This window comes from Glycine max, chromosome 3 (assembly GCF_000004515.6).
Source record: "Glycine max cultivar Williams 82 chromosome 3, Glycine_max_v4.0, whole genome shotgun sequence".
NCBI lineage: Eukaryota > Viridiplantae > Streptophyta > Magnoliopsida > Fabales > Fabaceae > Glycine > Glycine max.
This window is the reverse complement of record NC_016090.4, coordinates 32,510,870-32,527,773: the sequence shown is the minus strand read 5'-3', so window position 1 is coordinate 32,527,773 and position 16,904 is coordinate 32,510,870. Positions and strand designations below refer to the sequence as shown.

General features: G+C 36.1%; 1 protein-coding gene across 1 annotated transcript; it reads right to left on the bottom strand.

The window, feature by feature from the left end:
* Window positions 1-270: 270 nt before the first annotated feature.
* On the bottom strand, window positions 271-4,793 carry LOC121174573 (uncharacterized). Its single transcript, XM_041013938.1, has 5 exons — window positions 4,749-4,793; window positions 4,005-4,064; window positions 3,464-3,577; window positions 539-2,471; window positions 271-281 (listed from the first exon to the last, which is right to left on the bottom strand). Exons 1-5 carry the CDS (start codon window positions 4,791-4,793, stop codon window positions 271-273), a joined length of 2,163 nt encoding a protein of 720 aa, XP_040869872.1.
* Window positions 4,794-16,904: the final 12,111 nt, after the last annotated feature.

Genomic DNA, 16,904 nt, shown 5'->3' with positions numbered 1-16,904 from the left:
ATGCTTTCTTATCAAGAGAAATCCGAGAAGCTCTTTTTCTCTTCTTCACATTGAATCCAACTTGCTTCTTTCTCCCCAATGGTCTACCTCTAGGATTTAAAACACTTACATTTTCCACAAAACATGAGTCATCATTTCGAGCAAATTGATTAAAATGAGTCTCCACCCTAGATAGATATCTTGAACAAAATATCAAGCATTCATGAGCTAAATATCCTTCTACAATAGATCCTTCTGGATGTGCTCGATTACGAACAAATGACTTTAGAGTCAAAAGGAACCTAAAAAGAAAATTTTAGGTTACAAATTAAGATAATATCATTTTACTTTATAACTCTAGAATGTTTTAAAATGATTAAAAAGTATTCATACCTTTCAATAGGATACATCCATCGGTAATGTACAGGTCCTCCAACTCTTGCTTCATGTGCCAAATGGATTACCAAATGTACCATTACGATGAAAAAAGATGGAGGAAAAATCTGTTCTAATTGGCATAATGTTAGAGCTACTTGATGCTCTAGGTGCTCTAAATTACTCTCATTAAGCACCTTGCCACACAACTCCTTGAAGAAACAACAAAGATCGGATATAGCTAAACTCACTTTGTCTGGCAAACAACCTTTCATAGCTATAGGAAGAAACTCTTGCATTAAAAGATGACAATCATAACTTTTGAGACCGGATATTTTGTGTTCCTTCACTTGCACACATCTTGAAATATTAGACAAATATTCATCAGGAGCTTTTATTGTTTTGAGAACTTCCAAAAATGTTTCTTTCTCTTTTGAAGTCATTTGGTAACAAGCTCTAGGAAAATATTGTTTGCCTTTACTTGGGTGCATCTTTGGATGTAATTGGCTTCTAATATTCATATCAACAAGATCATAGCGTGCCTTATCATTGTCCTTTGGCTTACCTTCTAATTGTAACAACATCCCAATAATGTTATCACACACATTCTTTTCTATGTGCATAACATCAAGATTATGACGGAGCACACTATGTTGCCAATAAGGCAATGTGAACAAAATACTTCTCTTTTTCCATGGTGACCAATCCCCAACTCCATGATATTCCATCTGTCTCAAAGAAAAAGCTCCACTAGGTAGATCAGGTGGAGCTCTAAACTCCTGGGTTCCATCAAAATCTCTTTTATTGTATATCCACTTATGATCGGGCTCTAACCAACGACGATGACACATATAGCAAAACTTTCTACCATAACGCAACCACTTTGAGCCAATCTCAAAACCACAACATGGACAAGCATATTGGCCTCTAGTGCTCCAACCAGACAAATTTGCATAAGCAGGAAAATCATTAATAGTCCACATAATTGCAGCACGCATTTGGAATGACTCTTTTTTACATGCATCAAACGTTTTTACCCCAATTTCCCATAATTCCTTTAATTCTTCCACAAGAGGCTGCATATAAACATCAAGGTTCATACCTGGACCTTTTGGACCAGGAATAAGCAATGAAAGTATAAAATTAGGTTGCTTCATACACATCCATGGAGGAAGATTGTACAGAATCAAGATAACAGGCCAAGTGCTATGGGAAATTGCCATAGTTTTGAAAGGATTAAAGCCATCAGTAGCCAAACCTAGTCGAACATTACGAGCGTCACAAGCAAAATCAGGATACTGACAATCAAAATTCTTCCAAGCAAATGAATCAGCTGGATGCCTCAGGAGTCCATCTTTAGTTCGACCAACCTCATGCCATATCATAGAACAAGCTGTTTTTGGTGATACAAAAAGTCTTTGCAATCTAGGTATAAGAGGGAACCAACGAAGAATCTTTGCAGGTATCTTTTTTCTACATTCAACATCATCAGAGTTATATTTCCATCTTGACAAATTGCATTTAGGGCAAATTTCAGCATCAGCCAAATCCTTCCTATACAATATGCATTCATTGGGACAAACATGAATTTTTTCATAAGATAGACCCAACCCTGAAATAATCTTCTTTGTATCATAAAATGATTTGGGCAAAGTATTTTCCTCTGGTAATGCATCACTTAACAGCTCTAACAACATCGAAAAACTTTTATCAGTCCACCCATTTAGACACTTTAAGTGATACAAATGTACAAGGAATGACAATTTTGTAAACTTCTTACAACCTTTATAAAGACTTTGCTCTGCCTCCCTTAACATTTGATATAACTTTTCTGAATTATTATTGTCTTCAGATTGTTGAACACTAGGTCCATTCATAAATTCTCTAGAATCTCCATCCTCCATATTTATATCTGTGTCATTACTCTCATTAGTTGCATGCATTGTGAATGCATCATGAACCAATGTATCCATGTCATGATCAAACTCCCCTTCCACTTGGGATGTATCTAAAGAACTAGATGGGCCAACTTGTTCACCATGAAAGATCCAAGTAACATATCCTTTTAGAAATCCATTACTAATAATGTGCTCATAAACATTCATCCGAGAGCGCCACTTGCAATTGACACATTTGGTACAAGGGCATAAAATTTTTCCATCCTTTTGACGATTTCGCAAATGCAAAATCTAGAAAGTTTAAAACTCCTCTAATATACTTCTCTTTATTAAGAGAATTGTAGTCTATCCAACTCTTATCCATTTGATAAAATAAACTGAAAAAGTAGAATAAAATAGACATAATAAATTAGTGCTTAATATAACTAAAATATCCAGGTATAAGTCAATCACAACCGTGTTAGCAACTATAAAATTAATAATGTTAGCAGTGAAAAGGACAAATTATTTTAATTGCCTAGCTGGAAACAAAATATGAAAAATAAAACACAAGAATACAAGCATAGCATATATATGTTAACAAGATTAATTTAATGACAATTAAAAAAATCTAACATGATGACAAGTAATTTTGAAGAACCAAATTGAGAGTACTAATTCTGCATTAATGAACCAAAACAATAACTTTGACTCTTGTGAGAATTTTAACTAATAACTAAATGTCTAATGCACTGGAAGCCTACAACCACCAATATATTAGCAGTTGAATCATTGATTCGGTTAAAATAAAAAAATTGCATTGATCATTGATTCGGTTAGCATATTGGCGCTTAACAAGCTACTGGTCAATCAATAAATTAATAGTATATTCTTTCCTTAATGATTACTTCATTTGATCTCATAAGAAAAAATCACATGTTTATTTATTTTTACGATAAATCACATGTTTGTTGAGATTATGTTTTCGGTGATCCTTTTTTATTATTAACTAATTTATTTTATTTAATGACATTATCACCTAAATATTTTCATTTAATTGAGATTGTGTTTTCAATGATTTTTTTTAAAATTTTTAATATCAAATTCTAATGAAAGATAAATTATCTTAAAATTATCTTTTGTTCTCACGAATAAAAAAAACTAACAAATAATAATAGATAATCTTCTAAATTTTTTTATTTAGATGGAAAGACCATAATTTTGAAAAGTACCTGAAATATGATGAGCCCAATGAGGACTGGCTGTGTATCAAACCCAAAGCTTCGATACAGATCAACTAAATTTTGCACTAGTGTATATCCTCCAAATTGTAGAAGTGTAAGAATCTACAACAATATATCAAAGCATTACAAATAATCTCATAGTCAAATATTGCAATGCCTTTTTCCGTTAAACAGCAGAAGGAAAGACACTTGCAGTCTATATTAATCATGTTATTGAAGCTTGGGAAGTATAGTGAATTAGTGATTAGGACTTAGGAGAATGGCTTCAACTAGAATTACAACTTTATTGGTAGAGCATATATATGTATCTTGGCATAGACAGCAACATCTGGCACTATCCATCTTTAGCTATCAATAAGAAATAATTTATGCACTAAGCTATGGGCCAATTATAAGATTCTTTCATGGTATATACAAAGTTTTTATCAACTTTCTTTAAATTCTTAACTTTCTCTCATATCTTTAGTTTAAATTAAATAGGAATGTAGGAATGTAGGAATGGCCAAAATTTCATTTGGATCCAACTTACCAGGTCAACAACTTTGACAGCTGCTTTATCATATCTTGCCTTGATCTCCTCTGCCAATGCCTGTAATTAAAAATATATTAAAAAATCACATCTAACAATCACATACTTCTAACAAGCCAAAAAACAACAAAATAAGACACACCTACTAATCAAGTATACATTTCGATCAAACTTAATATCATTATGTTCCGGTTGTGTGATTATAATTAAGTACCCAAAACTAGATGGAAAATTAGGAAGGCAGGCTACCTCAATCCACAAAAAAAATGTGCTATATCTTTTCTTCCTTAATTTCTTTATTAAAATCATAAATATCCTCTACTTGTTTGAGTAAAAACATTTATGTGATAATTTATTTTTACTAATATCTTGATTGTGTGATATGATGGACAAATAATTATATTTTTTAAATACGTGGTCAAAAGTTTATTCTCATAAATAAATCTTCCTATTTTATAAGATTAATCTCTGTATGTCTGAAACATAATTAAAAGGAAGAAACATATACAAGAAATTAAAAGACAAAAGTCACCTTCCAATTGAATTTCAAAGAATGACCAAATGTGTCTGTTACAATCACACTAATAATTTGGTTTTGAAAGAAGTGTTGAAGATAAAACCACTGCAGAAGCATGTTTATATAATTGGAGCTGGGTAAGACGTACACGTATATAAAAAAATGCACGTAATTAAAAGTTCCAAACATGCGATATTAAGTTCTATCACCTTTTAAGCTTGTCTCACTCCAGTTAACAGCTGGAATGAATCTTCTCTAACAGCTGGAGACATCAATTTAATAGTTTCCCATATAACTTATTAATAAAGAATTGTTATAACAAACTCAAATAACGTGATTGGTAAAAAGTTGAAAAACCAATTAAACATAAAAGTTTCCAATTTATGCGATAATTGAGAATCCAATTCCATGTTAGAAAGTCTGAGATTATTTAAAATAAAGACACAGAAATAAAATCAAGAAGCAATAAGATTAAAAAGGAAGAGAATCTTAGCCACAGTCTTCCAAGCATGTTAGGTAAAATTGTCACCAAACTAAACCATAAGATGCTTTCATTGTAAAAGTTAGTAACTGAGAACCGAAAATTCACAGAGAAAATACCCTGCCCACTTTTTTATTTTTTTTTACTATGAACCCAATAGCAGCAGCAAAAGTGCTAGCTGTCAATTTGTTTCTCCTAAGTGCTTGCCAGTTTTTAAACCAGTGTTGAAGGCAGCTTGCTTGAAGGACTGAATAAGTTTCAACAGATGTGTATTTTAACATACCACCAAGTGAGCCCAATTTTCTAGAGGGGTTATTTGAAGCTATTGGTCTTAGGTTCTCTAATAACCAGCTCAAAACTACATGGATTTCATTCTCACCTTAAGTTAACTATATATAAGCAATCATGTAATCTAACTTTGACATAATAATAAACTAATAATAGGTCTGTACAAAGCCGAATCCCAATATTCAACTTCATAGAGATCTAACAGAGTACAAAGTAAGATTCTCACAAAATAATAATTAATTCAATCATACAGAGTGTAGTCTATATGGGAAACTTGGACCAATAAAAACAATGTGAATTGAATAGGTTTTCAAAAAAGCCATGAACAGAGGTTCAGGCAACTAACATATCTCCTACAACACAGTTTAGTGACTTAAATCCCCAACTGAATTCAAATTAACTTAGGGGCTTAGGGCAAATGATTCAACCCCATTCCCTTAGAAACAATCTTTTCCAATTAAAATGCTTTAAATTCTATCAAATTTTAAGTACATACAACGATGCGAAATTGTTGAACAGAACAAATACTAAGTAACATTGCAATCCAAGGCCAAGTTTCCAATCCCTTTTTTTTTTCCTTCCTAACCTAAAGTCACATACAAACTCAAAAAAAAATACCACTGCGTGGTGGCGAAAATTTTGATGTAACAAACAAACAAACGTCAAAAAGGAAACTCACAGTGATTTTGTCTTCAGTCCTCAAGTCCCTTAGCTCAACGCTTCGAAGAAAGCCGAGAATGGAGTTCTGAAGAAACCGGGGAAAGAGTGAGTTTTAGGTTAAAGAAAAATAAAAAAGAGTGTGAGAAAAAAAAACGTACAATAGTAGTAACCTTTGAATGGAAAGAGAGTTACAGATTAAAGCATTAACACGGGGCCGTGGAGGATGAGAGCTCGAAGAGAGAGGAAGAGAGAAGATGAGAGCTCGAAGAGAGAGGAAGAGAGAGGATGAGAGCTCGAAGAGTGATCTATACGCGTGAACAAATATTAAAGCTCATGCCTCTTGTTTTTTCTGTAAAAGATTATTTGTCATTTTCTCACTGGAATTTAAAAATCTCTCGTCGCGTAATCTCTTTTAAGAAACCAATCAGGCTTTTTATCCCCATTTTTGTTTCTTGGCTGTTACTTCTTGAAATCAAAATGTTATCTAGCATAATTGACATTAATTTTGGTTAGTTATAGAAACACATTATGAAAGAGAAGCCAACGCGTAATGGAAAACCAAAGTATCTCAGTAGCGGGACAAAAGTGGAATTCATGTTGAAATCCATACTAAACAAATCGTTTGGATATTGATTATTATCTTATCCTAAAACATGGTTAAAGTTTTAATTTTATATTTACGTCTGAAGACCACGGCTATGTAAATTAAACAAGGAAACATTAGTGGTACAAAGTATACATTTTTCATCATCCAATTGTCATTTTTTAAATTTTAGGTAGAAACACTCAAGAACTGGTGCGAAATTTAAGATTGTAAAATAATGGTGATGGATTTGGTACTTTAAATTGAAAGCTAAGATATATTTTTTTGCCATTACATTTTTTATTATATTCAATTTGACCATTTATTTTTTTAATAGTTCAATTTATTCTTATATATTTTTAAAGTGAGTTTAAAAATTATTTATGAGTGGAACTTTTCAATTTTTGTACTAGATTTTGAAAATTATTTTTTGAGATTGAGTATTTACTAAAAAAAACAAGAGACTAGTATTCAAATTCAAATAGTCTTAAAGAGTTTTACCTACACCAACAATCGTAGGCATAAGGCTTTTGAGGTTATACCTACATCAACTAATTATAGACATAGATTTTGTGAAATTTTATCTACATCACGTAGTTGTAGGTATAAGTTTTTTAAAATTTTGCCTACACTGTGCTTCTGTAGGTAGTAATTCTTTTGAGTTTTATCTACACTAATCACTCATAGGCCCAAGTTTTTTGGAGTTTTACCTACATAACATAGTTGTAGGTAGAAGTATTTTTTTAGTTTTAATGAATTTGCCTACACCAAATAATGGTTGGTATAAGTAGTTGAGTTTTACCTACATTAGTTAGTTGTAGGTAAAAGTATTTTTGAGATTTACCTACACTAGTGTATGTCTGTAGCAAAAAAACGTCTGTAGGCATAGGTTATTTTTCTTGTAGTGTGTTTCAAATAACTTTAAAATATATAATAATTTAAATAGAATATTTAATCTTAGATATATGTTGAGCAAACCCTGGTTATATTTTGAAAGGAGTTAGATCCGATGCACCAAAATGAATTAAAGTCAAATAATCTTCTTAACTAACTATTTAAAACAGTAAATATGTTTAAATTGATCTCCACTACATAAAAATTAAAATGAATTTACTTTATTTAATATTTTTATTTGAACATAAATTATATAACCATATATAATAGTCTTGTACATGGTACAAATTACATACCAAGTTTTCATGTGTTTAAAATTCCACTGTGAAAAACAATATTTTAATTAATTTTTAAATTATTTTATTTGAATAATTTAGTTTCTTAAGTACCTTAGTTTAAATGGGTAAATATAGGTAAATTTATGAATTTAAAAAATAAGTTTAAATCAATTCAAATTTAATTAAGATTGAGTTTACACATCTTGAAGCATAGAGATTCACAAAATAAAATTTTTATTTCAAAAGATCCAACAAAAAATATTTACTAATAAAATTAGTTTTTGAGATTGTATATTGATTAAAAAAAACACTATTGATGATTTTTTTTCATATTCGATAAAGCTCATGCGGCGTAAAGAATCTACTGCTCAATTTTTTCAATAAAAAAAAGATCATCATTGAATTTTCAAATTAACTTTTTGGTGAGAAAATTAAGAAGCCTCCTTTCTGCCCTAACAAAAAAGCACAAGTCATTAACTAATTATTTTCATTGCTGAAAAAAAAAATTAACTATTCATATATTCATTTTCTCTTTCATATTAGTTTTCACCCCATTTTTCTGCCTCTTTCTCTTCATTACCAATCACATATAACATATTTACCACTTTCTCTCTTTTTCTATACTTACTCTCTCTCTCTCTCTCTCTCCACACATATAGTCATAAGATTTAATTAACTCTTATTTAACCTAGTCACACCTCCTTCATTAACAACATGTGAAATAAGACACACAGACACACACCCTCATCAGAGATAGACACACACATATTGATATCTGTTTTCAGAATTATGATTGATGCAAGTGTTCATTCAATTATTTCTTTGATTCTTGCTTTCATTTTGGATCATGCTGCTCATCATCACAGGTACAAAATGTTTATTACCAATTAATATTTTTATTACGTGTTCACTGCCATTAATGACAATTGATATATGCTATACAAATTGTGTTCATGATGAGTGAACCTTCGATTCCCGTTTGAGACTGGATGCAATGATTCTTGCGGATAGTTTGAATTAATCATTGTATTCAATCTTGAATTGTCCGTTTGGACAGTTTAGGGAGACTGCTATTTTTATGGTAGATTCATGTGTTAAGGTTTAAATTATTTTGTTTAATTTGATGAAATTTTGATACAATGCATTTCTAGTTGTTCTATGAGTGCATACTTGATTATCGGGAAATTAATTTCACTAATTTCATTTCGTGTACTTGGAGACCAATGCGAAATGCTGCTGAAATTTGTCAAATTTAACAAAATAGAATTAACCCCGATGTATGAAACTACCATAAAAGACGGTCTTCCCGAATGGGATAGGGCCACACCTATAATAAAAAAGTGAGATTTTCATGCATCAAATAACTTTAAGAGTATGACCGAGTTATTACTTAGATGAATCGAAGTTGGATGAATGAAAGTCGCATCAGCCCAGGATATGAGGAAGGCGTCGAGCAGTTCTTATAATTTGCTTCAGAAAGAGGTCGACCGGATGCAGATGAAAAATATTATTGTCCTTCTTGCATCAATTGTTTGAACGGAAGATGACAAATACTAGATGACATACGAGAGCATTTGTAGTGTGATGGAATTAAGAGGAATTATATGATGTGGATATAACATGGTGAAATGACAGACATGCGAGTGGGCACCAATCCGAACCGTTTGATGTAGAAATGGAGATCGCCTGGAGGATATGATTTGTGACCATGGACAAGAGTCTTTCTAAAAAGCACATGCCCCTGTGTATGAAGGATTGCAAAGTGACTCAAAGAAGCCTTTGTATCCGGGGTGCAACAATTCCTTGACGCTGTTGTCGGCAGTGTTAAGTTTGGTTAATGTCAAGGCCGGATATGGGTGGAGTGACAAAAGATTTACTTCACCGCTTCAAGTAGTGCACGGTCTACTTCCAGAGGATAACACATTGCCTAAAAGCTACTATCAAGCCAAGAAGATACTGTGTCCGATGGGTATGGAGTATCAGAAGATTCATGCTTGTCCTAATGATTGCATACTGTACAGACATGAATTTGAAGAAATATCCAAATGCCCTAGGTGTGGGGCGTCACGGTACAAGGTGAAGGATGATAAGGACTGCAGTTCTGATGAAAACTCAAAGAAGGGCCCTCCAGCGAAGGTGTTGTGGTATCTTCCCATCATTCCAAGGTTTAATCATCTATTTGCTAATGAGGGCGACACAAAAGATCTTACCTGACATGCAAATGGGAGAAACTCTGATGAAATAGTCCGTCATTCGGCTGATTGCTCCTAGTGGAAGAAGATTGATAGTTTGTATCCGGATTTCGGCAAAGAGGCAAGAAATCTTAGGCTTGGACTAGCCAGTGCTGGAATGAATCCGTATGGAAATTTAAGCACTCAACACAGTTCATGGTCAGTTCTACTAGTAGTTTACAATTTGCCTCCTTGGTTGTGCATGAAGCGAAAATACATTATGTTGTCTATGATGATATCGGGCCCAAGACAACCAGGAAATGACATTGATGTTTATTTAAGTCCGTTGATTAAAGACCTGAGAAAGTTGTGGGACGAGGGGGTTTTAGTGTTTGAAGGGTTTCACAAGGAGACTTTTCAAATGCGTGCAATGCTTTTTTGTACCATTAATGACTTTCTAGCATATGGGAATCTCAGCGGTTACAGTGTTAAGGGTCATCATGCATGCCCCATCTGTGAGGAAGACACAAGCTACATACAACTGAAACATGGTAGAAAAACAGTGTACACTAGGCATCGCCGTTTTCTAAAACATCATCACCCTTACAGACGATTGAAAAAAGCTTTTAATGGAAGTCAAGAGCACGAAACCGTGCGGATACCATTAACTGGTGAGCAGGTCTTCTAGCGGGTTGAACACCTGAATATTGTATTTGGAAAGACCCAAAAGAAGGATAAAAGTAAGAGTTACATATGGAAGAAGAGGTCCATTTTCTTTGATCTTCCTTACTGGTCTGATCTAGATGTTAGACATTGTATTGATGTTATGCATGTAGAGAAAAATGTATGTGACAGTGTCATTGGGACACTATTTAACATTCAAGGCAAGACGAAAGATGGTTTGAATACCCGTCAAGATCTAGCTGACATGGGCATACGATCACAGTTGCATCCAAGGTCTGATGGTAAAAAAATATACTTGCCTCCAGCTTGTCATACTTTGTCCAGAAAGGAGAAGATAAGTTTTTGCCAGTGTCTATGTCGGGTTAAAGTCCCACAAGGATACTCTTCAAATATTAAGAGCCTTGTGCAGTTGAAGGAGCTTAAGCTGGTGGGGTTAAAGTCTCATGATTGTCACGTGTTGATGCAACAATTGTTAGCCATGGACATACGAGACATTTTGCCTAACAAAGTTAGGTTATCCATAACTCGCCTGTGCTTTTTCTTCAATGCCATATGTAGCAAAGTCCTTGATCCTGTCAACTTTGATGACCTGGAAAATGAGGCTACAATTATACTGTGCCAGTTGGAGATGTGTTAGTGCTTAGCTCTACTGAGTTTTAAAAGATTGGCTAAGATTTTGTTAAAACATAAGCACTTAGACAATGAAGGAAAGCTGGAGTTGCTGCACATGATGTCCAACGTTATGTCAAGGAATCAGATCGGGCTGCACAATGCACAAGGCAAGATAAAATGTCAAATGAAGAATTGAAGCTGCAGGATCCACGATGTCGGATACAATGTCCAGGACATCCTGCCCGAAAATACTGGAGTTGCTGCACAATGCACAAGGCAAGATAAAAGTCAAATGAAGAATTGAAGCTGCAGGATCCACGATGTCGGATACGATGTCCAGGACATCTGGCCCGAAAATACTGGACACATAAATCTGTTATATCTTTAACAGATTAATGTGCAGTTAGCAACAGATTTGGGGATCTATCTTTAGGAACGAATTAAAAGATAATTAAAGTTCGAATTACAAACTTGAAGAGTTCGTTCAGGGATTAAAGATTAAAGATAAAAACTAAAAGATCAAACGTTATCTTTTAGTTCTTTAAGTGCAGATTTTTCAGGAGAATGATAGATCTCATCCAGCACAAGTTGTTGCAGCCCAGATACGCACACTGCTATATAAACATGAAGGCTGCACGAGTTTTCTACCAAGTCCGGGATTGAAGAGTTATTTTGTGAGTTTTGGGACTTGAGTGTTTTGTGAGCCACCTTGATGTTACCCTAGCATCAAGTGTTGGACCTGAGTGTGTAGAGTTGATCTCTATAGTTTGTGTAGAGTTGATCTCTATTGTTCAGAGAGCAATCTCTGGTGTGTCTTTGATTTATTTGTAAACACGGGAGTGTGATTGAGAGGGAGTGAGAGGGGTTCTCATATCTAAAAGTGGCTCTTAGGTAGAGGTTGCACGGGTAGTGGTTAGGTGAGAAGGTTGTAAACAGTGGCTGTTAGATCTTCGAACTAACACTATTTTAGTGGATTTCCTCCCTGGCTTGGTAGCCCCCAGATGTAGGTGAGGTTGCACCGAACTGGGTTAACAATCCTCTTGTGTTATTTACTTGTTTAATCTGTTCATGCAGTCAAATATAATCTGCATGTTTTGAAGCGTGATGTCGTGACATCCGGTACGACATCTGTCATTGATATCAGAATTTCAATTGGTATCAGAGCAGGCACTCTAAATCACTGAGTGAGATCTAGGGAGATAAATTCTGATGAACATGGAGAAAGAAGGAGGACCAGTGAACAGACCACCAATTCTGGATGGAACCAACTATGAATACTGGAAAGCAAGGATGGTGGCCTTCCTCAAATCACTGGATAGCAGAACCTGGAAAGCTGTCATCAAAGGCTGGGAACATCCCAAGATGCTGGACACAGAAGGAAAGCCCACTAATGAATTGAAGCCAGAAGAAGATTGGACAAAAGAAGAAGACGAATTGGCACTTGGAAACTCCAAAGCCTTGAATGCTCTATTCAATGGAGTTGACAAGAATATCTTCAGACTAATCAACACATGCACAGTGGCCAAGGATGCATGGGAGATCCTGAAAACCACTCATGAAGGAACCTCCAAAGTGAAGATGTCCAGATTGCAACTATTGGCTACAAAATTCGAAAATCTGAAGATGAAGGAGGAAGAGTGTATTCATGACTTCCACATGAACATTCTTGATATTGCCAATGCTTGCACTGCCTTGGGAGAAAGGATGACAGATGAAAAGCTGGTGAGAAAGATCCTCAGATCTTTGCCTAAGAGATTTGACATGAAAGTCACTGCAATAGAGGAGGCCCAAGACATTTGCAACATGAGAGTAGATGAACTCATTGGTTCCCTTCAAACCTTTGAGCTAGGACTCTCGGATAGGACTGAAAAGAAGAGCAAGAATCTGGCTTTCGTGTCCAATGATGAAGGAGAAGAAGATGAGTATGACCTGGATACTGATGAAGGGCTGACTAACGCAGTTGTGCTCCTTGGAAAACAGTTCAACAAAGTGCTGAACAGAATGGACAGGAGGCAGAAACCACATGTCCGGAACATCCCTTTCGACATCAGGAAAGGTAGTGAATACCAGAAAAGGTCAGATGAAAAGCCCAGTCACAGCAAAGGAATTCAATGCCGTGGGTGTGAAGGCTTTGGACACATCAAAGCTGAATGTCCCACTCATCTCAAGAAGCAGAGGAAGGGACTTTCTGTATGTCGGTCTGATGATACAGAGAGTGAACAAGGAAGTGATTCTGACAGAGATGTGAATGCACTCACTGGGAGATTTGAATCTGCTGAAGATTCAAGCGATACAGATAGTGAAATCACTTTTGATGAGCTTGCTATATCCTATAGAGAACTATGCATCAAAAGTGAGAAGATTCTTCAGCAAGAAGCACAACTGAAGAAGGTCATTGCAAATCTGGAGGCTGAGAAGGAGGCACATGAAGAGGAGATCTCTGAGCTTAAAGAAGAAGTTGGTTTTTTGAACTCTAAACTGGAAAACATGACAAAATCAATAAAGATGCTGAATAAAGGCTCAGATATGCTTGATGAGGTACTACAGCTTGGGAAGAATGTTGGAAACCAGAGAGGACTTGGGTTTAATCATAAATCTGCTGGCAGAATAACCATGACAGAATTTGTTCCTGCCAAAAATAACACTGGAGCCACGATGTCACGACATCGGTCTCGACATCATGGAACGCAGCAGAAAAAGAGCAAAAGAAAGAAGTGGAGGTGTCACTACTGTGGCAAGTATGGTCACATAAAGCCCTTTTGCTATCATCTACATGGTCATCCACATCATGGAACTCAAAGTAGAAGCAGCGGAAGGAAGATGATGTGGGTTCCAAAACACAAGATAGTTAGTCTTGTTGTTCATACTTCACTTAGAGCATCAGCTAAGGAAGATTGGTACCTAGATAGCGGCTGTTCCAGACACATGACAGGAGTTAAAGAATTCCTGGTGAACATTGAACCTTGCTCCACTAGCTATGTGACATTTGGAGATGGCTCTAAAGGAAAGATCACTGGAATGGGAAAGCTAGTCCATGATGGACTTCCTAGTCTGAACAAAGTACTGCTGGTAAAGGGACTGACTGCGAACTTGATCAGCATCAGTCAGTTGTGTGATGAAGGATTCAATGTAAACTTCACAAAGTCAGAATGCTTGGTGACAAATGAGAAGAGTGAAGTTCTAATGAAGGGCAGCAGATCAAAGGACAACTGTTACCTATGGACACCTCAAGAAACCAGTTACTCCTCCACATGTCTATTCTCCAAAGAAGATGAAGTCAAAATATGGCATCAAAGATTTGGACAACTGCACTTAAGAGGTATGAAGAAAATTATTGACAAAGGTGCTGTTAGAGGCATTCCCAATCTGAAAATAGAAGAAGGTAGAATCTGTGGTGAATGTCAGATTGGAAAGCAAGTCAAGATGTCCCACCAGAAGCTTCAACATCAGACCACTTCCAGGGTGCTGGAACTACTTCACATGGACTTGATGGGGCCTATGCAAGTTGAAAGCCTTGGAGGAAAGAGGTATGCCTATGTTGTTGTGGATGATTTCTCCAGATTTACCTGGGTCAACTTTATCAGAGAGAAATCAGACACCTTTGAAGTATTCAAGGAGTTGAGTCTAAGACTTCAAAGAGAAAAAGACTGTGTCATCAAGAGAATCAGGAGTGACCATGGCAGAGAATTTGAAAACAGCAAGTTTACTGAATTCTGCACATCTGAAGGCCTCACTCATGAGTTCTCTGCAGCCATTACACCACAGCAAAATGGCATAGTTGAAAGGAAAAACAAGACTTTGCAAGAAGCTGCTAGAGTCATGCTTCATGCCAAAGAACTTCCCTATAATCTCTGGGCTGAAGCCATGAACACAGCATGCTACATCCACAACAGAGTCACACTTAGAAGAGGGACTCCAACCACACTGTATGAAATCTGGAAAGGGAGGAAGCCAACTGTCAAGCACTTCCACATCTTTGGAAGTCCATGTTACATTTTGGCAGATAGAGAGCAAAGGAGAAAGATGGATCCCAAGAGTGATGCAGGGATATTCCTGGGATACTCTACAAACAGCAGAGCATATAGAGTATTCAATTCCAGAACCAGAACTGTGATGGAATCCATCAATGTGGTTGTTGATGATCTAACTCCAGCAAGAAAGAAGGATGTCGAAGAAGATGTCAGAACATCGGGAGACAATGTAGCAGATACAGCTAAAAGTGCAGAAAATGCAGAAAACTCTGATTCTGCTACAGATGAACCAAACATCAACCAACCTGACAAGAGACCCTCCATTAGAATCCAGAAGATGCATCCCAAGGAGCTGATTATAGGAGATCCAAACAGAGGAGTCACTACAAGATCAAGGGAGATTGAGATTGTCTCCAACTCATGTTTTGTCTCCAAGATTGAGCCCAAGAATGTGAAAGAGGCACTGACTGATGAGTTCTGGATCAATGCTATGCAAGAAGAATTGGAGCAATTCAAAAGGAATGAAGTCTGGGAGCTAGTTCCGAGACCCGAGGGAACTAATGTGATTGGCACCAAGTGGATCTTCAAGAACAAAACCAATGAAGAAGGTGTTATAACCAGAAACAAGGCCAGACTTGTTGCTCAAGGCTACACTCAGATTGAAGGTGTAGACTTTGATGAAACGTTCGCCCCAGTTGCTAGACTTGAGTCCATCAGATTGTTACTTGGTGTAGCTTGCATCCTCAAATTCAAGCTGTACCAAATGGATGTGAAGAGCGCGTTTCTGAATGGATACCTGAATGAAGAAGCCTATGTGGAGCAGCCAAAGGGATTTGTAGATCCAACTCATCCAGATCATGTATACAGGCTCAAGAAGGCTCTCTATGGATTGAAGCAAGCTCCAAGAGCTTGGTATGAAAGGCTAACAGAGTTCCTTACTCAGCAAGGGTATAGGAAGGGAGGAATTGACAAGACTCTCTTTGTCAAACAAGATGCTGAAAACTTGATGATAGCACAGATATATGTTGATGACATTGTGTTTGGAGGGATGTCGAATGAGATGCTTCAACATTTTGTTCAACAGATGCAATCTGAATTTGAGATGAGTCTTGTTGGAGAGCTGACTTATTTTCTGGGACTCCAAGTGAAGCAGATGGAAGACTCCATATTCCTCTCACAAAGCAAGTATGCAAAGAACATTGTCAAGAAGTTTGGGATGGAAAATGCCAGCCATAAAAGAACACCTGCACCTACTCACTTGAAGCTGTCAAAAGATGAAGCTGGCACCAGTGTTGATCAAAGCCTGTACAGAAGCATGATTGGGAGCTTACTATATCTAACAGCTAGCAGACCTGACATCACCTATGCAGTAGGTGTTTGTGCAAGATATCAAGCCAATCCCAAGATAAGTCACTTGAATCAAGTAAAGAGAATTCTGAAATATGTAAATGGCACCAGTGACTATGGGATTATGTACTGTCATTGTTCAGGTTCAATGCTGGTTGGGTATTGTGATGCTGATTGGGCTGGAAGTGCAGATGACAGAAAAAGCACTTCTGGTGGATGTTTCTATTTGGGAAACAATCTTATTTCATGGTTCAGCAAGAAGCAAAACTGTGTGTCCCTATCTACTGCTGAAGCAGAGTATATTGCAGCAGGAAGCAGCTGTTCACAACTAGTTTGGATGAAGCAGATGCTAAAGGAGTACAATGTCGAACAAGATGTCATGACATTGTACTGTGACAACATGAGTGCTATTAA